At 40.4% G+C, this 26,822-nt stretch overlaps 1 protein-coding gene across 1 annotated transcript in view; it reads right to left on the bottom strand.

Annotated features, from left to right (window-relative positions):
* TESPA1 (thymocyte expressed, positive selection associated 1) overlaps positions 1-26,822 on the bottom strand; it is a 39,074-nt gene that overhangs the window by 4,371 nt on the left and 7,881 nt on the right. The window contains exons 2-10 of the mRNA XM_045829649.1: positions 19,306-19,513; positions 18,339-18,381; positions 11,276-11,325; positions 10,618-10,671; positions 9,829-9,865; positions 9,486-9,584; positions 7,499-7,707; positions 4,997-5,805; positions 3,795-3,891 (exon numbers count right to left, since the gene is read on the bottom strand). Coding sequence (XP_045685605.1) covers positions 3,795-3,891; positions 4,997-5,805; positions 7,499-7,707; positions 9,486-9,584; positions 9,829-9,865; positions 10,618-10,671; positions 11,276-11,325; positions 18,339-18,381; positions 19,306-19,468 — 1,561 coding nt within the window. The 5' untranslated portion in view covers positions 19,469-19,513. The remainder of the gene's footprint in view (positions 1-3,794; positions 3,892-4,996; positions 5,806-7,498; positions 7,708-9,485; positions 9,585-9,828; positions 9,866-10,617; positions 10,672-11,275; positions 11,326-18,338; positions 18,382-19,305; positions 19,514-26,822) is intronic.

The following is a 26,822-nucleotide window of genomic DNA, read 5'->3' as shown; positions in this document are numbered from 1 at the left end:
TAGTGGTGTCCAAAATGTAGTGATTGCTGTATGTATTTGTTATTGTTAATATTATCATATGGAAAAACCTTACATCGAAGAGTGAGCCTGTAGCTCCTCGGCCCACAGAGGTTCCACCAAGTGCAAGCAGACGGCACTTTGAGTCACCACCTATGGGATTATGTCACACTAGTTTCCTCCTTTATCCTATGCTCTGCACCAGCCTCCCCACCTAACCCTTCCTGTTTCTTCTCTCACTGACACCAAAAGAGCTGACCCTAAAATGAAACCTTGCATATTCATATATGATCACTTTGCAAACAGAGTATCTGTTGGCCCCGCTACCTCAGAAACAAACAACAACCTCAGGTGAAAGAAACAAACAACAAAAACTAAAAACCTCCTTGGCTCTGCCTTTGATAAATGTGGTAAAGGTCAAATGGTTCACATTCCAGCAATAGGACACTGATAAAAAGGCTGTGAATTTGAAGTTCATGAGCATGGTGCACATGATGAGGGATGAGGAGGGTCATCCTGTCCCAGGAACTTGGAGGAAGAGTAAGACTTCTTCTCCGGTAGAAGAAGTCTACACGATAGAGTGGGAGGGAAGAAAGCTGCTGGCTGGGGATCAGCTTTTCTTTTAATAGAAAAGGTGCCCTTGTGCTGATTACAGAAAAGCACTCACTTTATGGAGATGAATTAGAAGAAAAGAAGCAACTCTGTCTGAGAAGATGAAGACCCTTGAGATTTTTGGTGGTAAGCTCCACAGAGCTGGATTTGAACCCATGGTCACCCCTCTAAGGGGGTGTCTTTGTGCATTGTGAGGACTGTGCAGGCTGGACACAGGGGCTGCTCGGGTGCTCCTGCCAGCTCTTATCCACGCTCGCACCCCTCTGTGCCTGAGAATCAGTAGTAGGTTGACTTCTGGGACTTGATACAGAAATCCTGGGAGATAAATCACCTTTCGGAGATAGTTACAGACACTGGAAGAGGCAGATTGGGGCTGTTTTTCAGTAGGCCTGAGGGACTGCCCCACTTGTCTCTGCCTTTGATGGTGGTCAGTGAATTCCACCCCCCCCACCATTTCTCTCACAGTCTTTAATCTTGGCAGTACTGAGCTGTTTTCATGGCTATTCCCCACTTCTTATGAGCTCTTAAAGAATGACAGAGGAGTGGACTGAGAGAGATAATTCCTGGCTTTGTGAGCAGATGATTAAACAAACTTACAGAGAATTGGAAAGATTTGAGAACTGCTGTATTCCCCGTATCAGCCAAAGACTGTGTCCATGAAGAAGAGATCTCTCATTCTTCTAGAGAGGCATGAAAGGAAAATCTACGAAATCACCGGAGACACTAAGTGCATTTAATGTTGAAAGTTACAGTGTTTTATTGAATATTATAAACCATCATTTGTAAGACATAATTATTTCATATTCCACTAAGGAGGTCCAAAAATTAGACACTTAAATTGGCTGACAATGCCAATTAAGATTTATTCTATTTGAGAGATTAACTTGTGGAAAAACGTATGCCTTAGAATATGTGAAATACAGCATTTCTAACTGCTATTTCTCTTGCTGTAATGAAATCACATTGCCAAGACATAAAATGAAATCTAGTAACTTATTTGAAATATATAACTCCTAGAAATACTCCCCCCCTCACCCCCCTTGCCCCAGCATAGCCATCTAGTTTCTGCATCCTCCTGCTTGGCTGGACATCTTGGTATTTTCTTGTGCAAGACTGACATCTGCTGGACAAATAATACTTGAGCAAAGCTTTGTACAGGTGTCCCATGCTATCTGTGGTTGGCTTTCTACCGGTTCAGTTACTCATAGTAACAGCCGCCCGAAATATTAAGTGAACAATTCAGGAAATAAACAGTTCATAAGTTTTAAACTGTACGCTGTTCTGAATAGCGTGCTGAACTGTCTCACTGTCCTGCCCCATCCCGCCCTGGGTGTGGAATCATCCCTCAGACCCGAGTCTCTGCACTTTAAATGGTCCCGGTCCATCAGTCACTTAGTCGCGGTCTCAGTTATCAGAGTGACTGTCAGGGAATCCCAGAGCTTGTCTTCAGGTCACCCTTACTTTACTTAAGAACGCCACATTCCCATAATTTTCATTACAGTATATTGTTATGATTGTTCTATTTTATTATCTGTTGTTGTTACCCTCTTACTGTGCCTGATTTATAAGTTGAACTTTATCACTGGTATATATTATCAGGAAAAGCACAGTATGTATAGGGTTTGGTGGCAGCTGTGGGTTCAGGCACCCCATGTGGGTCTTAGAACATAGCCTATCCTTGGTGTGTGTGTGTGTGTGTGTGTGTGTGTGTGTGTGTGTGTATCATTCTCCTATTTTGTAGGATAAAACTCAAGTGATTTCTGCAAGGACTAGTATGAGGTATGTCATTTGGCTCCATATCTTAAACCTTTCCACCACACATAGCATAAGGCTGCCTTCTGATGTTTGCCCCTGTTGTGAATGAGTAACTGTATATACACAGTCTGTGTACTTGGAGGTGAAGGTAATGGGTCAGAGAGAAAGAGGAGCCATTAGGGCTCTACAACCACAGAGAATTAGAATGAAATGAATAAGAATTGTAAAGATCTTTGTGACTTTGGACTAGTAACACTGAGACTGGAGTAGTAACCAAAAACTTGTTGTGTTAGGAGGTGCAGTGACCGGTACTAAGATATGCAAAACAAAGGGAACTATAAGCCAGATGAATCTTGACTTATTTACTTAATTCAAGAAAGGTTTCAATTTCTACTATCTTGAAAAAATCATCCCTGGTGCCATCTTCTCGGTGGTCCCAGGATACAGGCAATAAAAACTACAGGAGATTAATTTTCTTTTAGTTTAAATAATAAATCTTTAACCAGAATGTTCAAAGGTACGGGGGATACTCCAGAAAGAGTTAATATGCAAAACTGACATCAAGAGGAAAGACATTGTAGCAGCACTAACTACCCGCATGCGATTCATTGTCTTTTGAGGAGGGGAAGGGGAGCTACATACATCTAACCCTCATTGCAGAAAGGAACTCAGAGCCTAAACAAACAAAGCTATGAGATACACTGAGGAGTCTCCCCTGAGTCCTATGACATGAGCTGATTAGAAAGTAGCAAAAAAAGTAATAAGTGCTGGCCTATAAATCTCCATGGTTGGTCCCTACCTGTTACAAAACGTCTTTAACAACGCTCCTCAAACTTCAATGTGCAAAAGAAATCACTACGAATCTTGATACAATGGTGATTCATCAGGTCTGGGGTAGCAGCTGGGGTACCCAATTTCTAACAAAATCCCAAGTGATGGTCATGCTGCTGGCCTGTGGGACACATCTGGAATATTAAGGTTATACAGTGTGTCCCCTGGAATGGCAGTCCTCAGACTGTGCATCAGCCCAGCAGCATCAGCATTACTTGGGAACTTGCTAGAAATGCAAATTGTCAGGCCCTGTCTAGACGTATTTAATTAGAAACTCTGGGAGTTGGGGCCCAGCCATCTATGGTTTAACAAGTTCTCCAAATGATTCTGATGCTAACATCTGAGAACCACTGCTTTAGAGAAGTATTTATCCAGCCATAATAGAGTTACCCTAGGAGCTTAAAAACAAGGTATCAGCCACTGGTTTTCATGCCAACTCAATTAAATTGGAATTTTAGGATGTGGGACCCTTGATTGTGAGTATTTAAGAAAAAAATTCCCAGGTGATTACAATGTGCAGGCAGGTTTGAGAACCATTGCCAGAGAACGAGAGAGAGAGAGAGAGAGAGAGAGAGAGAGAGAGAGAGAGAGAGACTTACTTCTTGAGTCTTTGTCAGCAAAAGTCTGGTAGAGGTGAGGGAGTCTGGGTCTGCCGGCCCAATGTGTCTCCTCCTCCTCCTCACTGTTACTTTGCACCTGTAACCAAGATCCCAGCAGAACCAGTCAGAGCCACTGGTGGGGAAAGGTGCAGGGTGGCAGGCAGCTGTGGGGGAGGGAGGCTGAGTGTACTTGAGGGTCTTCTGTGGCAGGAACCCAGCAGCGAGGAAGGCAGGAACTGAGGTGCAGCTCTACATTCAGTGAGAGGTGACACATGTGCAAATGATGTTTTGAATCCCAACAGCTTCTCTTTGTGGCAAAGACTTGAGAGCTTTTCCAAGATACCCTTGCACTTGGTGGCAGTACGGTAGACCCAGGTAAGAGGAGTCCTGAGTTTTCCAGAGTCCATGGTATAAAGAATTAGTGGACCTAGGGGATGTGCTCACCTGGATCATATGCTACCCCTTCTAGACTGTGCTCTGGTCACCCAGGATCCCAAATGTGCTGCTCATATGGCTCCAAGTATGCTTCAGTGACCTGCACCAGTTTTGCCTGGTATCTGTTCTCTCAAGGGTTGTCTTCTCTAGTAGTATATGCACTCTTGGGCCTGAGTGATGACCATGAATTTGTGTGGTAGGGGGCATGAGGCATTTGGATATGCAGGCTGGGCTGTTCACACACTTGTGTAGGAAATCCCTGATGGTTCAGGATAGATCTTGGCATGAGAAGAGGAGAGAGGCCTGGGGCTGGGGAGTGGCTCTGCCCACACTGCCATGTTCTAGTGCACAAGTCCTAAGAGTCTTCTAGATTTGAACCTGGACTTGCAGGTCTTTATGGTTACATATTTGTCAAGGTAGAAAAGAAGCTACTTTGTTTATAATAATAGTGTTCAGCTTATTATATAGCTGACCTCTACTCTAGTGTGGATCCCACAAATGATAGGGGTAGGGGTACTTGATGAGAAACTTCAAGAAGATCAAATCAGATGAGGAATTAGAAAAGCAGTTTTGGAAACCTAGATGCTTTTAAGAAACCAGACCTATGTCTTTTTCTCCTTTTATATTAACCCACTCCTGAAGGTTTCTGAATATAATTCAAGAATTGGTACATCTGATGAAGACACAGAATCAGGATTCCCTTTACCCAAGGGCAAAAATTTAGAACCTTTCTCTGCCAGCCTCTCCCTCACCTTCACCCCACTCACCTCCTCCAAGTCAAAAGTGTCCCACAGCTGCTGGGTCAGAGACCGGCGCAGTTCTGGTCTCGCTTGGCTTTGCTTCCATTTCTGCTGGATGATGGACAGGTCCAATGATTTAACCTTTCTGCCTGTGGGATTCTTCTGAAACAGGCTCTTTCTCACTCTGCTCTTCATTTTCCAGAAAGTCTCATCCTTGGCCAGATGGGCTTCCTTATTGGTGGCCTGTAGACCCCATAGCTCTCTCTTGACCCATGCAGGGTCTGTGCTCCACTGCACACCTGCTCTGGGTAACAGATGTGTGCAACAGGGTGTCTTGGGGTTAGAATGTGGAGTTTGTGATGGTGCAGACACTGTGGACACTCCCTGCTGTCTATCCCCTTTAGGGCAGAAGGCACATGAATAAGAAGAAGTAGGCAGCACTGTACCATTGATGCAGGGTGCAGGACCTTTCTGTGAGCCTGGCTCAAACTCAGAGTCTTGCTGGAGAACCAGCTTGTCTCCTCTCACTCTGTCCATCACTTCCCACACCACTTGGTCCAAACTGTTCCTTAGAGGGGTGTTGTCGGGTGGTGATAGCCGAACTCGGGGGCATGTGTACAGGCACATTTTGGAGATGGCTTTCCGCAGGCGCTCTCTTGGTGAGTGAGGTTCAGATTCTGGAGCCAGAATCTTGATGGATGGCACGTCAGTTGGGTTGCAATTCCAGAACATGTGGGATGGTGTGAACTTCTGGACAGGTGTCTTGGACACATAGGAGTAGAGACAGAAGAAGGCATCGGCGGTGACGGCCAGTGTTTGCACCTGCTTAAACCTGCCTGGGTACAAGGGTTGAAGGTGGTGAGTCTGGTGGCTTATCAGCAGATTAGTCCTTGAATTTCTCCTTTCAATAGCCTTCCTAAACTTAACATTGAGAAGGAAGGCACCAACTTCCCCCATTTAGATTTCTGACACCCAGGATCCCCTTCTTTGACTTTCTTGATTTCTTTTTTTATTTTTATTACATTTATTGGAGTGACATTGGTTAATAAAATTACATAGGCTTCAGGTGTACAGTTCTATTATATACCATCTGTATATTGTACTGTGTGCTCACCACCCAGAGTTAAGTGTCCTTCCACTTTCTTGATTTCTTGACTTCCCATCCCAAGTACGTATTTTAGTTTAGTCCAGAAATTAATTCTATATGGATTGGAAAGATTTCTCTATCCTGAGTTAGCATATCTTTTTGCTGTCAGTATATTCTAAACAATGGCCTCCATCACTCACTGTGTTTGCTTTAGATGACAAACATGATAAAAAACAACACAACATTATTTTCTTAGTAACAAAACTTTAGGGTTATAGACGGCTTCTTGATAGCAACAAATTTGAGGAATAGGGATGACTAGGCAATGGGCTGGATTAGAGAAATTTAGATGGAGTCCATCTTTTCTGTTAGACCTTTGCTTCCCAAAGAGTGGTCGGCAGTGCAGTAGCATCAGTGTCATGGCACCTTGTTATGAATGCACAATCTCAGACTATACCCCAAGCATTTTAATGACATCCTTGGATAATTCATGTGCACATCCCTGTTTGAAAAGTTATGTGATCAACCATATCTTTTAAACTGTAACCTTCCTGAAGGCAAGAATCATATCCTTCTTGTCTAGCTATTGTTATTACAGAATTTAACATCTAATTATGCAGCTGGCACATACAACAAATTCAACAAATTATCCTCAAGCGAGTGTGACAAGAATCACCTAAGGGGTGAATATACTCCAACTCAAAATCCTTGTTTCAGCAGGTGGCACTCAGGAGGCTGGCTTTACCAAGGTTTTAAGATGAATCTGATACAAAGAATAGGAAACAACACTATTGGAAACACCATTATGTTTTGGTTGTAGCAGAATAGAATTTGAAATGTATTCTAACATATAAAATCAAATAGAGTCTTTTATACCTCATCAAGCTAGAGAAGCCCTCTCATATCTTTCCTTAGAATTAAATCAGTACAACTGAAATTATTGTTGCCCTAGATGGGGTCTAAGGATTATGCATAAGAATCATCTGTGTGCTTGTTTAAACTTAAACTGATATCCCTGGGCCCCTCTTTCTCTGGAGGAAAAACCTATAAATGTGAATGCTTTGTAAACTCCTTGTACAATTTAACATATTGAACCTTGAGAACCACTGTCTTAAATGGAAATGATTTTAATGCAATGGCTATAAATAGGAGCATTCAATAATCCCAACTGAGAAGTAAAAAAATGGGATGAGATATAAAGATGTTATTCTGCATTGAGATGACTCATAAAAAGCAATGATGATGTGAGGTCTCTTGAAGAGTATTTCAAAAGAGAGAAGCAGGTGTCAAAGTTCATCTTCACTGAAGACAACATAAGAGAAAATAGACACAAGAGACCAAGGATCAAATGAAGCTAATCAAGAGAAAGTAGGATTTGGATCCACTGATCCCTGTCTGGAGCCTTGGGGAGAAGCAGAGCATGGATCTGTGGGGACACTCACTGGCCAGCATGAGGCAAGGGTCCTCCATCTCAATCCTCTGCACCTGAGCCTTCAGGAAGAGCTGGAAATCAATGCCTCTGGCCTGGGACGGGTTGGTGAAAAATCGAGCAGGAATCCGAGAAGTGTCTTTGTGGTCTTCTTGGCCAAAGCCCAGACTGAAGAGGACATCTTCTGCATCTTCTTGCACCTTGTCCAGAATCTCAGAGATGCTAAAAAGAGGGAGTTTAGGTAAGAAGGGGCAATTTTGAGGCACAGGGTAATCCAGAGTGTCTTTGACTTTTCGAAAAGCTTTCATTTCTCTGAACCTAAATTCTCTGTCTGAAATATGGAAATTATAATGTAGCTCCTGTTTAAAAATTGAATGAGATTATACCATAGTACTTTGAATAACTGATTACAGGTGAATGAACTTTACTATGAGAGGATCTCCACAATCAAAAGCAGTACAGATGCGAAGAAATCTGTAGTTGTATCATTAACCAGTCAGTTCCTGTTTGCACATCTGTACAATGACATAGCTGGCTTCTGCCAAGTGCTGTGCATCTTGCCTCACAGTTTGCCCTCAGGGTTGTGTGGGACAACTAGAGAATGCATGTGTAGGGTACATAAAACTCATTCTATTCTCACTTTCAGGGTAAGCAATTTTCAGTGTGGTAGGTCCTCACTTAACATTGTTAATAGATTCTGTGACTTTAAGCAAAACAATTTATAATGAAATCAGATTTACCATAGGCTAATTGTTATAAATAACTGTTAAGTTCCTATGGTATCTCATCAATGTTGTAACAAAATGGCATTGAATGGAACAGCATTACTTGAGGACCTGCTGTGTAGGTATATTCAAAACCTGATTTTGAGAGGTAGATCCCTTTGTAGCACCATCTTCAGTGCAGAAGCCCTGCATTATAGAAGGTCAATTCTCTCTCTTTATGGCACCAGCACATAGCTACAAATGAATGTGTGTTCCACCAGGCTGGGAGACACAAAGCTCAATAACTACGCATCCCAAACAACAATGGGGGTAAGAAGCTGTGGATTACTTGAGAATTTAAATAATCACTGTCACTTTCTTCAGAAAAGATGCTAGGCTTTTAATCCAAATATGTACCATCTTGTTTAATTAATAGCTGGATAATTAACTGGAATCCCTGGCTCTATTTTTATGTTTGTTATGTAAGTACTGATTGTATTTCCATGGTCCTAGGTTTCCTTATATGAATCGTGGGTCTAGATCTGGATCATTGGCTCTCAATCATGAGTGTGTATTAGAATCACTTTGGGAGGGGTCTTTACAAAATACAGATGTCTGAGTCTTATCTCAAGAGATGCTGGTTTAATTGAATTGGAGTGAACTGGCCAGGCCTGCAGCTCTGTATGGACATATCACTAAAGATAGTTAGTTGTATGGCTAATAAGTCTCAGAAGCAGGTCTCAAATTCAAACTTTGACTTGAAATTTCAGGCACTTTTAATTACACCACACTAGTTTTCATGGCTTTCCATCTTGTTTTAACATAATTTGCATGCTATTTTGTTCACCCTATTGGGTTGTTAAACCCCTGGGGCAACTTTGTCTTCTTCATCTTTTCAAATTCCGTACAGTCATTGCCTGGCCTGAGCTCAGGAATTCAAAATTACCTGAATGAATCAATATTTTATTACTTCATTCAACCAACAAATCAATCAATTAATTAATCCATGTATGGGCTGTTTATTGAGCACTCAGTATAAGTCCAGGAGCTGTGATGGTACCAGTGCTGTACCTCCTGGGGTCCAAAGAACTGAACTATTTTGCACATAGCATCCAGCTCTGAGCAGTAGAGTCCTCTGCGTTCCCCACTATTCTTGAAGCAAATATGTCATATTTTTCAAGTATATGGCTGCATAAAAGCTTTGGTAAGATATCCCAGGAAAACTGGGCAGTGGGTTCTCGGTTCTATTCTCTTCATCTTCCCCATCCTTCTACCCCTGCCAAATTTGGTACATACCTTGAACTAGTCTTGTTGGTCCCACCAGTCATGCTGCTGGAAGCCAAACTGCAGCCAAGATCTAGTAGCTGGCAGGGCCGGGCTGTCTCTAGGAAATGCCTGCAGGGATCAGAGATGATGTCATACTAATCCTGTAAGCAGTCTGCACCCTGGCTCCAAGACATGCCTGCTGTGCATTGTCACTTCCTGTGAAAACTCGGTCTATGACTTAACTCTTGGTGGGAAAATCTCATTCTTCTGAATTTTCAGCTCTTTGATTTTCACTTCTTTGACTCTGACACTTACACCAGTTCAGTAACTCCTGAAGAAGAGACCCTTTAGCCCAGCCGAACCTTACACTTACCTGGAGAAGAGTTTGCCATTGGCGGCCAACAGTGTGGCTAGACAAGGAACAGAAAGGTAAAGAGAAAGTTATAAGGGAAAATAAAAATCACTTAAGCTGCCCTGCCCCTCTGAACTTAAAGCTCAGCCCCGCTCTGTTCCTCTCTGCAACTACTGTAGGATCATCACTGAACCAAGTTCATGGGAGTATCTAAAGATTCTCAAACACAGACCTGGAAGAGGGATAGATATGGTGGAGAACAGTGGACCCCAGGCCTCTGAACTTCGGGACCATGACTGGTTTCTAGGCACGAATTCCTCTGTCCTGAGAAGGACAGAGTCGTTCAGCCCTCCAGGCCAGACTCCCTGTCCCACCATATGAGTCTTACAGGTCCCAGGAGACACTAGTAGGTTGTTATACCTCCATATTTTACTCAAGCCCTTATCTTTCTGCAATGCAGTCTTTCTCACGCCCACTAATGAGGGAGACTGCATTGGGTTTCCTACACAGAAAACAATTTCAAAGATGCCTGAGCAGCCAATGTTGCTGTGATTTTATATGTTATATTCCCAGGGTCCAAAGGAAAGCTCCAGTGGTGGACCAGTAGACATCCATACAGGCTGGTGCAGAAGTATTTCTGGGCACATGATGCTTTCTGAGCTTCACATTAGATCCTATTGAGACTATTCTTTCCCTGTAGATAAGACCCCAGGGATGCTTTTTCTGCAGTTATCCCCTTTCATTCTATCCTAATTAATCCAATGTATAGTTTCTTACCCAATCTCAACCTCATAGAGCTGTGCCACTTACCCTCTGCTCCAAGGGTCAAGTCATCTTCAAAGCTGGTTCCATGGCTGAGACACCCTGTCAAATAATAAGGCAAAGGTCACAGAAAATCAGGATTGCGCGCTTGCGCGTGCGCACGCACACACACACACACACACACACACACACACACACAGTCACATCAGACATCCACTGTTTGCAAACCTACCCTCAGCTGTATATACATATAGTACCTCAGAAATCACACTTGTATTCTGACTCAGAAAGAATTACGTGCACACTCATCTATAATTAACCTGTCCCCTACATTGCACAGTTATGCACACAATCCTCTGCCAAATAGCACATGGGGGTATGCACACACACACACACACAAACACATATTTTATAAAGCTCTTTTCCTGTAGCAGTGATTGTTAGCTGAGTAACCACTAATGGAAAATAACCTCTGAGTACTGTTGAGCCGGTGGGTGGGCTCTGTGTCATTGCTTACTCTATCTTCTGGACCTTTCCGACTGCCTGTGACCACTGATAGGTGTTTTGCAAGCAGTTACAAGAGAGTTGGCCTTCTGGTGGATGCACATGCCCATTCATATACACACACACACACACTCATACACACACAGCCACATCATGGTCCAAGTAGACGAACAATAGAAGGAAGAACAGACCCTATACTCACCATTATAGATCGACTGTCCCGCTTCCTCAAAAAACCCTTCTTCAGAGTATCTAAAAATCAAACATAAACTTATAGGTCCAAATCACCACATTTTCCAAGGGGCTTTCCTCAAACATGTCCCATAGGTTCATATAATTTTCCAATGAGAGTCAGCAGTGTTCATGCTGATTTTATGTTGAAGAAAGCAAGACAGGGTGGTTATTTGACTGACAAGTTCATGGAGGTAGTCAGGGGGAGCTGGGATTGGAGGGCTGTGGTTGCACTGACCACATTGTCTAAAGTTAGCTTAGCAAATAATTCTCCAGGTGAGTTCCTAGGTAAAACAGACAATAAAAATGATAGGAGCAAAACTGGAGAGAAATACATTTACAGAAGCAGGGCTTTGGGTGTATAATTTTCACATTACAAAAGCAAATATAGAAATTTTAAAAAAAAGCATTTAGTAGGCCATCTTTTCTATCCATACCCCTTTTCTTGTCTCTGAGCCATAGTCTTGCAGAACATCATGTCTCTCAGGAAGCAGCAGAAACTACATCTTGGTTAGAGATTATATTTTTACATTTTGAGATACGGGCTTATCAAACATTTACCATCTCCAGAAGAAAAACAGATGGAAACCAGCATAATTGGTAGTGAGAAACAACTCAGTTTTATAAACAAGGAAGAAATTCTCTAAAACAGATGAGTGAAATCATCTGTGAAAAAGCTTTGAATTGGGACCAGAACACCTGGATTCTAGTCCTGGCTCCTTGCTGCTGCTATGTTCTCAAATATGACATAGGGTATCAGATGACTAGATATTATTGTTAGTTAAGTCTACTTCAAACACTGGTATGTTGTGAGTTTCACAGAGTTTGCTTCCCTGAGAGTTTGAAAAATGGAAGTTGCACATGATGCTTTGAATGTAGTCTCTTATGGAGGCTGGAGTGGAGACTCATTGAGTGAGTTATTAGGGAGGGACTGGAGTGTATCTGTTCCACTGGAGTGATCTGAAATGAGCCTCCTCCTTTTTCAGTCTCCAGCGACGCAAATAAATCTCAGGCTTTTGGAGCATAATATCATGAAATGTTTAATAATGGCAATGGGTTTACTAATTGAACATCTGTAGATTAGTTGTGCTTAAATTTTATAAAATAAAGCCTTGTATATCGTATACTGACATCTTTTACTAATACTTTGCTTTTAATAGTAAAAAAAATCCCTGTTTTCCAAATTCTGTATTTTTATATGTCCTTATAAAAAAACTGGACATCAAACTATGATATAAAATGTTAAATCAAACAAGACAAGTAATAATGAGTGTTGGAGAGGTTGTGGAGTAAAGGGAACCCTCATTCACTGCTGGTGGGAAGGTAGACTGGCACAGCCACTATGGAAAACAGTCTGGCAGTTCCTCAAAAAATTAAGAATGGAGTTACCACATGACCAACAATCCCTCTCCTGAGTGCCTACCTGTGAAACTTGAAAACATGTACCTGCAAAGACATATGCACCCCTGTGTTCATTGCAGCACTATTCATGGTGGCTGAGACATGGGGATAACTGAACTGTCCTTTGGTAGAGGACTGGATAAAGAAGACGTGGTACATATATACAGTGGGATACTCCTCAGCCATAAGAAAAGGCAAAATATTGCCATCCGTGACAACATGAATGGACTTTGAGAATATTATGCTGAGTGAAATAAGTCAGTCAGAAAAAGCTAAGAATCATATGATTGTACTCACATGTGGGGTATGCAATAAAACGGAAACTCATGGACACAGACAGCAGTGTGGTGGTTACCAGAGGGAAGGGAGTTGGGGGTTGACGGGTGGAGGGGGCTTAATATGAGGTGACAGAAGATGGTTTGACTTTGGGTAGTGGGTATACAGTGCAATATACAGATCTTGTCTCATAGAAATGTACACTTGAAGCCTATAAAATCCTATTAACCAATGCCACTCCAATAAAGTTAAGAAATATGAAATGATATACCCAAGCTAATTAAGAACCACTAACTCTAATACTACAACTTGAACTACAAATATATACTTTTCTTTCTAGTATATAATATTATATATAAAACATTATTTTATTATACATATAACATTATTACACAAATATATTTTAATATAATACTATAGATATTTTAAAATATATATTATAGATATTAATACAATTTAATATTTCCTATTACTGTTAAAACACTGGTAACTAATATAATCAGCTACTATAATATTGATATTTACTAGTGCATTTCATGCTTGTGCTGTAGCTACACAGTAATACAGCTACTAAAGTCAACTATTATCATAACTACAATAAAAACACACTACTACTGCCCTTCTGGGTGTGTGTTCAATGGATACTCACCTGTATATAGTCACCAAAAGAAGTGATTTTCATAATGAACCACAACTGGAAGACCCAAATCTCTAATTATTGTAAAATGGATAAATTGTAGGAAGAATATACAACTTAATGCTACATAATAAAATGTATGACCTATTGCTGCTTGCAAAACATGAATATCACAAACATAACGCTGAACAAAAGAAACACATAAAGCAGTTCATGTTGTATGATTCTATCTATATAAAGTTAAAAAACTGAAAAACTCATCTACAATGTTATAAGTCAGGTTACTGGTTACCTTGGGAGCTGGGTAATGAATGGAAAGGGACGGACAGGAGCTTCTGGAGTGTGAGTAACGTTCCTGCAGGTTTTATAGGTGTGTGCCCTCTGAGAAAATTCCTTGAGGTATGTATTTAATACTTGTTTATTTTTCAGTAAGTACTGTATACTTCAATACAATTTATATTATTGTTATTTTAGCAGCTTTATTGAGGTATAATTGATGTATTGGGTTGGCCAAAATGTCCATATGGTCTTTTCCATAAAATAAAATACACATTTTTCATTTTCACCAATAACTTTATTGGTTTGGATATTTTTAATATGTTGGCTAACTCCCATGTGGTATTACATCGATTGTTCTTAATTAATGTCTCAGTTTGATTGCTATCAACTTCGACTGGTCTACCCAACTATGGAACATCATCCAGTGAGAAATCTCCAGCACGAAACTTCACAAACCACTTTTGACATGTTTGATCAGTCACAGAACCTTCTGCACACTGCACAAATCTTCAGTTGCATTTTTACCTTTCTCGAAACCATAAAGCATAATATGCCAAAAATATTGTGTATTTTCTTCCATCTTCAACATTAAAATGGCTACACAAATATTCACCAATTTCGATGTTTTTAAATGCACGCTGATGTGACAGCTGTTACAATACAAACTAATAAAACTGTTTCAAGTGAAATTAAAGACAACTAAGTGCTACTAGATCCAGCTTTCATAAAAAACCAAATGAACTTTTTGGCCAACCCAATACGAAGAACTGCACATATTTCATGTGTACAATGTGATGAATTTGGACATATGCAGACACCTGTAATACTGTGACCAATCAAGCTAACAGACACACCCAACAACTCCCACTTTCCTTTTTCCCCATTGTGTCTTTTGGAAGTAAGGACACTTAACATGAGATCTACCCTCTTAACAAATTTTAAAGTGCACAATACCACATTGTTAACCATAAGCACTATGTTGTAGATATCTAGAACTTATCCAGCATAACCAAAATGTACACCTGCTGAGTTCTACCACAATTTATGTTAAAAAAGAAATGCTACTAATATTTATGCTCTACTTCAAGAAAATTTACATAAAAATACCACTGATAAAATTCCTAGTTTGGCCAAAAGCAAACTTGCTATTATTCATTAGACACAAGTTTTTGTTGGGTGTTTACCCTGTATTTCTCTCTATAGTTGTGCCCTGGCAGGCATGGCCATATTCTCTGTATAAGGACCAGCCCAGGAAGACTGTTGGGTCAGTAGGCTTCTCTCTGTGCATGTGGGATCTACCACAGTAGTATGAATGTGGGCCTGGATTTATTGGTGCCTTTTTTTGAGCGTGTTGACTTGAAACTTCATGTCTATCACCCAGGGTAAAGTCCCAGGCCTTTCACGGGTTATCATTGAAGATGTAACGTCAATGACTGAGGACTAGATCCACAGCTGCACCTATCTCTCCACCTTTTCATTGAAAGGTCCCTTGGCATCATTTCAAGTCTGAAGTACAAGAGCCAAGGTGCCATTCTCCTGTACACTCAGTTCATAAAGAAAGAGTAGGGAGGTGGATTGGATTATGAGAAGAAGCATGTGACTATTTTTAGCTACTTCCAGCAACTTCCATGGCTCTGTTTGCAGAGATTTTAAACTGAAGTCCACGCAGATGGTTTTTGGGCTCCTGGCCCTACTTCTGATGATTCACAAGTAACATATTCATGCCTCAGAAAATCCCCTGAGGGCTTAAGAAGGGAAAGAAAAAGGAGAGGTATAGTTTGTAAAGACATACATGATCTAAACCTTTAGCAGAAGGGTCTGCTACTAGATTCAATTACCTCGAGAAACACTGACACTAAATTACCAAGGAACTTTCTTGGAAAGCTTGTCATAAAACAAAGCCCCTTTGCTACCAGAGGGTGTTTGGCATTGGAAAGAAAACAGAACTATGTGGTCTTGAAATAAAATTTGAAAGGTGCCTCTCAGGGCACCTGCCAACAGAGTGGACAGACAACCAGTAAATGTGGGTTCTTGTCCATCTTCCTTCTGCTGTGGTCTTTGCAGCTTAAGAATCAAAGATGGTGGTTAACTTAGAAGGTCATGTTTGGAGTACATTTTATCTAAATCTACCTCATTGTGTATTATAAAAATCAAGTATTTTCTCACTATCATCAATCATCATTTTTTAATTTTTATGACTTTCCCATATAGTTAAAAAAGTATTACATACTTATTTGGGAAGATTAGAAAATAGAGAAAATTGAAAATATTTTATGAACTTACTAGTTCCCCTTCCAAAGACAAATGTAAGTATGCTAATAGATTTCCTTGTGGCCTTTTTGAAGTTTAAATATTGAATTTTTTTCAACACATAGAAAAGTAAAATATTTTTGACAGGTACTCTTGCACCTGTCACCCTATTTTCACACATATAAATATTTTGTCATATTTGCTTCAGATAAAAATAAAAATGAATAAAATGTTAAAGATATAACTGAAGTCTCATTTTACTCCCATTCTTCCTCCTTTCTTTCTTTCTAGAGATAACCACCGTCCTGGAGGTGGTGAACATCACTTCTGGACATATTTTTTGATAAAGCGATAGAAGACAGACAGGCAGATAGATACATAGATGGTAGACTCGTTTGGTGAAATTTTAAAGTAGCACAAAGCCCCTACTTTATAAGCCTTACCACTCATGTATTACTCCAGAGCATTATAGCACTTGTACATACACCATAGCATTTAAATCTTTGAAAATTTTTGACACTATTATTCTACTTCTCCACTTTATAGGTGAGAAATCTGAGATAGAATTTCAGTTGTTTACTTACAGTTTATACAGATAGATAGCAAAAGAATTAGGCTCAAATCTTGGAGTCTTTTCACTTACCAGTCTATATTTTCAACATATATTTTGTATCAGGGTTTATTTTTGTGGAATACAGGTGGGGAAAGGTGATCTCTGAAGTTTGTGTTCTTATAGTGAATTTATTCTTTTCAACTAGAATGTAGTATGTTTAAAGCCAAGGAGCATATTTTAAACTATTTAGCACTTCTCTAGACCATTTAGACAACCAGACAGTTAGCAAATGCACAGTTAGTAATTGTTGATGTAAATTGATTAAGACTCAAGAATAGTTAATGAAATAAAGATATTAACTGAGAAAACTTGTTCTCTTGTACAAACCTGGTGAAGCATTTTATTTTATTTTTATAATTTTTTAATTTTAATTTTGTACTGAATTTATTGGGGTCACATTGGTTAATAAAATTATATAGATTTTAGGTATACAATTCTATAAAACATCATCTGTATATTGTATTGTGTGTCCACCACTCTAGGTCAAGTCTTCTATTACCATTTATCTCCCCTGTACCTCTTCTCCCTCCTCCCACCCTCCTTTCTCTGGCAGTGGTGAAGGATTTAAAATCTCAGGACAGTTTTCACACACCAAAAACTTGCAAATGTTCTTATTCCTATATTAATTTACTTCTCTATATTTTGATTACCCTTAATTGACTTTGAAGTCATTGAATTGTGAACCAGATTAGGACTATAAGGACAATATGTTTTGTAAACAACAAAAAACACAAAATAAATCCCTCCTGGCATTACCTTTGGGTCATAATTGAACTGAACAACATTGGATTATTCAGTGCTACTTATTTCCTACCAAATAAGCAAGGGTGGGTTCATGTATATGTTAATAGATGAGTTTAGATGAAAGGCTATATAAAGACTGAACCATTCCTGGAGGGGAAATAAAGAGCAGACAGGAGTTATAACTTCTGAGAATTCATTATCACACAAATGATCAGGCTTAAATAGGTCACAGGAGCGTTCCCTCTGTGTCTGGGTAGGCTGACTCTAAAATGGTACAGGCTGTGGGGTGTATGGTCTCATATTTTAAATGTTTCTGAGGAAAGACACTACATTTTGCCTTGAAGTACCTGCTGAAATTCCTCACTACTTGGAATGATTGGAGTGAACCCTTAGCCCTTGTTCTTTGTTCTGCAGTAGAAGTAAACAATGCAGTGACGAATTACTCTGATCAGAAGAACAATTAGGTTTCCAACCTCTTTCATGACATAGTGTTAGGCTCTCGCCTGAAGGGAAAGGCAGTAGAGTAGGGATTTGGATCTCAGCCCAGTCATTCCCCAAAGCCACAGATTTCCGTCATTCTTGGCTTCAGACTAGATCCTGCCTGTATTTTCAGGCCTCCACATTAAATTAGTCTTGTCCCAGGGTTGCACTTGATTCACAGCTGCCATGCCCACACTCACCCTGACCTTTCCCTCCCCTCCCCATTTCAACTCCACTTCTAATCCTCAGGCCCAATTCAAACCCATTTCCTTGTTTCTGAGTTCCCATTAGTCAGTGCCTGTTAGTATATCCAACCATCAATGCGTGCAGTCCCACTGCCCCTTCGGCACTTACCCACAGTCCTGCAGCCAGTCTTCAATCTTGGTGATGGGATTCCCTAGGAAAATCAGACATCAGATCAATGTGGGAGCTGAAGGAAGGCAGAGCCCCTCCCTGCAAGTCACCCCATTTTCAAGTTTATCCTTATATAAGTCTTGTCACGAATCCTTCCCTCCCCGAGTAAAACTTTTCTTTAAGATACAAGAGGAGTATACCCATGTATACAAATAGTCGATATTTCTTCTCTCTTTTCCCTCTGTCCCTTTCTTCCGAGGTACCTGGGAAATGCCTCGGATGTTAAGCCCACTGCTCTCTTTCCCCCACAGTTTGGGAAAAGGAATGGGTCCTTCCCCTTAAAAAAAAAAGGAACAAACCCAAAGTAAAACTAGAAAAGCACAGTATTGCATTTGTGAATTTTGTTTGCTACTAAATAAGCAAAAAATGGGTTTATTTATAAAAGATTCCACCCCCCGCCCCCACCCATGGCTGGAGTCTCATTTGAACCTCAAAGAAGTTCTGAGAGGCACATAGAAAAAGTACTACTATCACATAATCTAAATGAGACAAATATGTCTTAGAGGTGAGTGACTTGCCAAAGGATACACAGCTTGTCAGTGACAGAGCTGCTGCCAGAGTCCAGGCATTTGGGTTGTGATCTTGTCACACAGACACAATTGAAACATCCCAAAGAATTCACAGAGCACTCTGACCCCTCGCCCTATGGACAGCTTCTCAGGATGACACAAAAATATGCCCCTTTCTGTTTCCCAATCTTATGCCTGTCTTTTTCTCACATAATTCATATTTTGTATTATTTTATCCTTCTTCCCTTAAACTCATTTAAACCAGTCAAAATGAGCCTCTCTGAGGGCCTAGCCTGGACAAGGGACCTACTGCCCACACGATGCAAGCCTGTGCCTGCTGCCCCATTTCCCCACCAAAGAGGACATGGAAGTCTGTTTGGTGTCTCACTGCCTCTTACCTTCCTGGAAAACGTCATCCAGGCTGGCCGGCTCAGGATCTGGGACATCCTGCAGGGCAGCGGCAGCCTCCTCTTCCAGGACCTGGGTCTGCCAGTGACGGCTCTGACGGATCCAGGCCCGTCGCTTCTCCCAGGACGTGGGGCTCAGTACAGAGCCCTCCATGGCCCTGGTTCAGACTTCAAGGTCTCCTGCGACAGTGGTGCTGCCCTAAGAATTGACGCACAGTGTGACTTCCTCATCCTCTACTCAGATACTCCCAGGGTGCCCCGGACTCCTCGTCTTTCCAGCACAGAGGAGCATGACTCCTGTGTCCATTTTTGGAGGGCAGGGAGGGGCGGAGGGGCAGGGGGGCAGGGGGGTAGGGAGGGGCAGGTGGAAAGGAGGAAATACATGTTTAGCCCTTCCTCTATCTTAAAGAAAAAAGAATGCTCTGAAGAATCCAAACACCAGGGCAAGGCTTTCAAGTCAGTAAGTCTGGAAACTTAAACATCACATGTTTTAAGGAGCTCAATTGGAAGAGTTCTTCCTACTTAAAGAGGAGCTACTTTTCATGATTACGTAAGTGGTGTATTAGAAAACATTTTTCTTTAATCCTTAAGGATTTTGTCTCTGAATCTTCCATTGACATCAAAATTTCTATGAATTTGAAATTTATAAACTCCACTTTATTTGATTCTCATAAAGGCATATGAAGAAGTTTCAGATCTCAAAGGTTGAACAACTTTTCTAAGGTCCACAACCAGGAATTTGTTTTAACTACAGTCATTCTGAGTTTGCTTTGTTTTGTTTCCTCTTTTATATATTAGGGGTCCACATAGGATGTCTTTTGGGGTGGGGGAACCTCACATTAAAAACAAGGAGACCTTGCCTTAAGCAATTGCAGCCACCACCTTAAGGATCACTTTTCCATGTTGTGACTGGGTTTTCCCATAGCTATGAGTTCATTCCCTGGCTCATCCATGTATTTGTGTTTCTTTCAGCACTGCCTAATCAACACCTTTGTATTCTTCCAAGAGGTTCATCCTGATGGCAGTAGCCATTTATTCAAAGAGGAAGAAAGAGGAGAGGAATCATTGAATTGTCCAAACAGAGCTTTAAAAGACTCAAGGCGAGTGAACATTTATTGGCTTATGCTCTGTTCTCTTGCCTCTTCCTCACTTGCTGCACTCATAGCAGTGAGTCAGTGGAGGTGGAACCACTGTTCTCCACTACCTTGTCCCTCTATTCCCTGCAGCTGCCACACCAGCCTCATCATCTTAGCTGCACTTTTAACTGTTGGAGTAAAGGGAAAGAAAAATAAGGAGAGTGCCAGTTTCCAGAGACTTCTGTTCTTCAAACATTTAAACACAAAATCATTTGTGAGACATTTAACAATGCAGGCACTAAAATAGCTATTTTTGAAGACAACAAATTGAACATAAAACACATTCATAGGGCAATAAAATTATTTGAATGCCTCTGCTTGCTACAGGAAAAACTTATCCAGAGAAAAATAATACATGATTACTGTGGTCTGATCTAAATTCTTTTGCTTTGGGTCTAACCTAAGAATAATTTTTTCCAAGAAGTGACAACAGTTGGTGTGATGAAACTTTGTTAACTCTGGGCCCTTGGCCTTTTGTCCACTGCCTGTGCCTTTTAGGGGAAACTAAATGGTTGAATTAAACTTGTGACATAGGGAAGCCACAAAAAGGGGTAGCAAAGATAGTTTGTCCTTTGGTCAGCGTTGTTGTGAGGTGATAGAAAGAGGATAACATTGTAACTAGAAAGATTTTAGGAAAAGAATCTAAAAAGCCTTGATCAGTTCCATCCATGCTGTTGCAAAGGGTAGAATCTCCTTCTTTCTCTCTGCTGCATAGAATTCCATTGTGTAAATGTACTGTAGTTTTTTGATCCACTCATTTGCTGATGGGCACTTAGAAGGGGGGTGGGGACAGTGGGGAGAAGGGTTTTCAGGAACTACTATAAAGGACACATAGACAAAACCAAGGGGGTGGGTGGAAGTAAGGGACGGAGGTGGGTTTTGCTGGGGGGGGTGAGGGTGGAGAAAATGTAGACAAATGTAATTGGACAACAATAAAGTAATTTTTAAAAAAGCCTTGATCCAGAATTTATTTATCTTATTAGTTCTCACCTCCAAAATATTTAATAGGTTGGTGTCAGTGAGCCCAGAAAAGAAAATGCCAGACACTGACTTGCCTATTGTCTTTAATTCCCAGAGCAAATCTTGTGAACTCTTCTTTTCATAAGAAAAATGTTTTTGGTGATTAGGAGAATTTAAAAGGAAGGCAGAAAGACAGCAGGGCAGGAAGAGAGAATGAGAGAGAGAAGGAAAGAAAGAAAGAAGGAAAGAAAGAAAGAAAGAAAGAAAGAAAGAAAGAAAGAAAGAAAGAGGGAAGGAGGAATATTTGACTCCCAGTTTTGATTCTGTCACTTGCTAGTGGCACAGGTTGGAAAATTCAATCCCTCTTTCTGTAGGAGACCGTTCTGCATGGCATGGGCCCAGCTCCCACTTGGAGATGCACAGGACCCATGCCCATGAATAGGTTCTCCCGTGGGGGATCAGGCCTGCAATGTACCTAGGCCGCTTTGAGTCTTGCTCTTGCTAAAAAACTCCCTCACCCTGAATTGAGGACATTTACTGCAAAGTACTTCCTAAAATCCATGCTAAACCTTCCAAGGATGAGTGTAACCCATTCAACTACTTTTGCCTTTTCATTTGCAAATATCTCTCTTCTGTGATGTGATTAGCAGCATTGGCTCCTTTGTTTTCTATAAAAGGAAACCACCAAAAGCAAACCTGTGCATAGTAAATAAGGACCATCATGTAATGGGTGGAGAAACCCAATAAAGGCCTGTCATGGCTGAGGCTGCAGCTTTTGTGCCCCTTGAGAGAAAAGCCATGTTGTCCCTTTTCCTCCACCAGACTCGGTAGTCCATGTGAATGTCTCATTTTATCCATAATGACGCGGACACTGTGGGCTGGTGTCTGCATCACTTTCTAGTCTCATTTTCTCAATAAGGACACTCTAGCTTAGCATAGTGCCAGGGTTTCATGTATTGAGATGGTAAACGAAAGCATCTACTTGAGTTTCAACATACTCTGTGATATGAATCTATTCTATATTCTTCCCACACATTTGAAACTATATCACACTCATATACGTTAATTTTTCCTCTGCCCCCTTTTTACTTATTTTTTTTTTACTAATCTTAGGTTGTTTTCATGTTCTTCACTCATTTCCCCTCATGTTCCTCAACCTTTGGCACACTTAACCTGCAAAACTCAATTTGTACCAGTATTCTCCATGAAGCCCAGCCTGACTTCTATGGCCTACAATAGTTACTTTTCACTGAGTTTCTTTCCTGCTTGATTTTCTTCTTCATTGTTACCACTAAAATACTTTATATTTTATTTATTAACCTAGTTTATTGTTTCTTCTTCTGATTAGAATATAAGCTCCATGAGGACAGAGATCTTTGTCTGGGTTGTTCAGTGTAGTGTCCCTAATGTCTAATACAGGACTTAACTTGTCACAGTTGCTTAGTAAATGCTTATTCTCTATATGAATGAATAATTAGTAGGTGACTATTCCCCAAAGGAGGTCAGTGTTTTACAGTCATCATAGACACATGTAGGGAGATTGGCTTCAAAACTGTGACAATAAGCTTATAATTATATGTTTGCTAAGCATGCCAAAATGTTTTGGGCTAGAAGTTGGAGAAAGATGAATTTGAGGGTTATTTTATGACTCATTTGTAATCTTGGAGTTCCTATAATTGTAAGCCGGAGTTGTATTTTTTCTTTACTGTTTCTGTTTGTTGTTCTGTCCTATGATGAAAAGTTTTACTTAATGTAAATACTTAAAGAAAAATTCCTATGGAAAGAGATCCTCAATGCTTAAGAGTTCTAAAGAAAACCTTACAAATAAATGATTATTATAGTTATGACAACAAGAAGGCTGGACAAGTTAAGGACTCTACTGCCTATTGAGAATAATAGTCATTTTCTAAGCAATTTGGGTGCAAACTGAATAATTTCCTTTCTTGAAGAAGTAACGATCATCTCAAGTCTGAAATAAAAGATGCAAGAGATATCTAAGCTAACCTTTTCAACTGTGGCAAACTGGACACAGGACCAGGGAATTGAGTAAGCAAATTTTCCTCAATTTCTGCCACACTTGGGTTGTAGAGATCTATTCATGGGGTATTATAAGTACAGTGATATTATGAGGCAGGGAGAAATAGAATTGACTAGTTAATGGTAACAGGAGGAAGCTGTGTTACTGGGAGATAAGAAAGTGGGTATTCTTTGTGGAAATCTAGAGGAAATGGCAAATGATTATCAGGCAAGCACATCAGCAGTGAGAGTGTTAGAAAGAATTGAAGGATGGGGGGTGCACACAGCTGTCCAGATGGCACCTTTGAAGGCCTTGGGGGCCCCTTGTCATAGAGAGAAGGGAATGGAGATATTTTCTCCAAACAAGCCATACAAAACATACATCTATATGCACAGTGGGATTTGGTGCAGTGAAAAGAGCACTGACTGGGAGTCAGGAAAGTTGGGCATCCTTCCAACCTTTGTGCCCAATTAATTGACTTCTGGAACATCAATTAGATTCTCTTTTCTTTCTTTTTTTCAAAAGCTCCTTTTAGTTAAAGTATAGTTGACATACAATATTATATTCATTTCAGGTGTATAACACAGTAATTTGACATTTATATACCTTAAAAGTGATCACCACAAAAAGTCCAGTAGCCATCTGTCACCATCACCAGGTTACTGTGATGTTGATGGTATTCCCCCTGCTGTGCTTTACATCCCCATGACTTATTTGTGTTATAACCATACATTTTTACCTCTTAGCCCCCTTTACCTTTTTGCCCAACCCCTACCCCACTGGCAACTATCAGTTTTTCTGTATCTGTTATTGTTTGTTTTGTTTGTTCATTTTAGATTTATTTGTTCAGTTTTTTAGATTCCACATATAAGTGAAATGACATTTCACATAACATAGTATCTTCTAGGTCTATCCATGTTGTTGCAATGGCAAGATTTCATTCCTTTTCATGGCTGGGTAATATTCTTGCACGCGCACATACACACACACACACACACCCAATTCTTCCTTATATGCCCATCTATTGATGAGTCCCTAGGCTGATTCCATATCATGGCTATTGTAAATAATGCTGCAGCGAACGTAGGGGTGTATATATCTTTTCAAATTAGTGTTTCATTTTTCTTCAGATGAGTGCTCAGAAATGGAATTACTGGGTCCTTCTTTGTCATTTGTTATAGCCTTTGTTTTAAAGTTATTTTATCTGATAAAAGTATTATTATTCTGGCTTTTTTTTTCATTTCCATTTTCATGAAATATCTTTTTCTATGCCCCTCCTGTAGGTCTCTGTGTGGCTCCTGACACAATGTGAGTGTCATATCGGCAGCATACACAAGGGTCTTGTTTTTTTATTTGCTCAGTTACCCTATGGCTTCTGAATGGAGCACTTAGTCCATTTACATTTAATTATTTACATTTAATTATTTACAGGTATGTACTTATTGCAATTTTAATTGTTTTCATACTAGATTTATAAGTGGTTGGCCTTCTACCTTCTACTAGTAAAGGTTTGCCTTTACTAGGGAGGTTACTTTTTTCCATATATTTTCTCATTTATAGTTTTGGCATTTTCTTTTCCACTTAAAGAATTCCCTTTAACATTTGCTGTAATGCTGGTTTAATGATGATAAACTCCTTTAGCTTTTGCTTGTCCAGCAAAATCTTGATCTCTCTTTCAGTTCTGAATGATAACCTTGCAGGGTAAAGTATTCTTGGTTGTTGATAGTTGAATATGTCATGCCACCTCCTTCTGGCCTGTGAAGTTTCTGTTGAAAAGTCAACTGATAGTCTTGTGGGCATTCCCTTGTATATAACTAGTTGTTTTTCTCTTGCTGCTTTTAAGATTCTGTCTTTATCTTTAACTTTTAACAGTTTAATTACAATGTTTCTTGGTGTGGGTCTCTTTGGGTTCATCTTGTTTGGGACTCTTTTTGCTTTATGGACTTGGATGTCTGTTTCTCAGACAGGTTAGGGAAGTTTTTAGCCATTGTTTCTTCAAAGAGGTTTTTGTCCCTTTCTCTCTCTCTTGTTCTTCTAGGATCCCTATGCTTAAAAAAAAAGATTTTATTTATTTATTTTTAGAGAGAGGGAAAGGGAGGGAGAAAGAAAGGCAGAGAAACATCATGTGAGAGAGAAACATTGATCAGTTTCTTCTCAAACACACCCAGACTGGGGACTGAACCTGAAACCTAGGCATGTACCCTGACCAGGAATTGAGCATATGCCCTTTCACCTTGCAAGACAATGCCCAAATCACTGGACCACACCGGTCAGGGTTAGGAACTCTATGATTTGAATGTTGCTATGCTTGATGTTGTTCCAGAGGTCCCTTATGCTATCCTCATTCTTTTAAATTATTTTTTCTTTTTGATCTTTCAGTTGGGTGATTTCCACAATCCTCTCTTCCTAATTGCTGATCTATTCTTCTGTATCATCTGATCTGATGTTGTTTTCCTCCAGTATATTTTTCATTTTAGTTGTTACATTCTTCACTTCTGATAGGTCCTTTAAAAATAATTTTTATCTCTTTACCGATAAAAAATAATTTTTATCTCTTTTATCCACTTCTATGCAGAGTTTGATGAGAATTTTTTAAGAAGTTAATCTTTACTTGAGGACATTTTTTTTCCTTGCCTTTAGAGAGAGAGTGGAAGTGAGAGTGAGAAACATCAGTGAGAGAGAGAAGCACCAGTTGGTTGCCTCTTGTACATGCCCAGGCTGGGGATTGTGTGTGCCCAGACCAGCGATTACACACACCCACAACCACACCTGTGGTTGGACCAGGGATGGAACACTCAACCTGTGTATGTGTCCTGACCGGGAATCAAACATGCAATCTTTCAGTTGCAGGATGACACTCCAACCAATGGAGCCATTCTGGCCAGTGCTGATGAGTATCTTTACATCTATTACTTTGAACTCTTTATGTAATAGAAAGCTTACCTCAGTTTCATTTAGTTCTTATTCTTTTTCTGGGATTTTGTCTTTTTTTTTTAAACATAGTCTTTTCTCTTCTCATTTTGCCTATTTGTTTCTATGTACTAAGTAGGTCAGCTATGCTTCTTGGTCTTGAAAAAGTGGCCTTATGTAGAAGGTATCCTGTGGGGCCCAATGGTGAAATCCCCCTTGTCATCAGAGTTGGGTGCTCCAGAGGTGTTCCCTGGGTGAACTAGCATTGTCTCCTGTTGTGATTGGGCCTCAGCTTCTATGGGCACACTGGCAGGAGAGGCTGGTCACTGGTGCAGCTGACAGTGAGGTCTGGCTACAACTGTTGCAGGCATGCTGGTGTGCAGGGCAGGCCTTTAGTGGGGCTAGCTGTGAAGCCCAGCCATGCTATTGCAGACACACTGTTGAGTACTGGTGCTGGCTGAGGCTACCCACAGGGTGTGGCAGGG

This window comes from Phyllostomus hastatus, unplaced genomic scaffold, assembly GCF_019186645.2.
Source record: "Phyllostomus hastatus isolate PE091 unplaced genomic scaffold, TTU_PhHast_1.1 phas_scaffold_93, whole genome shotgun sequence".
Lineage (NCBI taxonomy): Eukaryota > Metazoa > Chordata > Mammalia > Chiroptera > Phyllostomidae > Phyllostomus > Phyllostomus hastatus.
The sequence above is the reverse complement of the archived record's forward strand: the minus strand, read 5'-3'. Positions and strand labels throughout refer to the sequence as shown.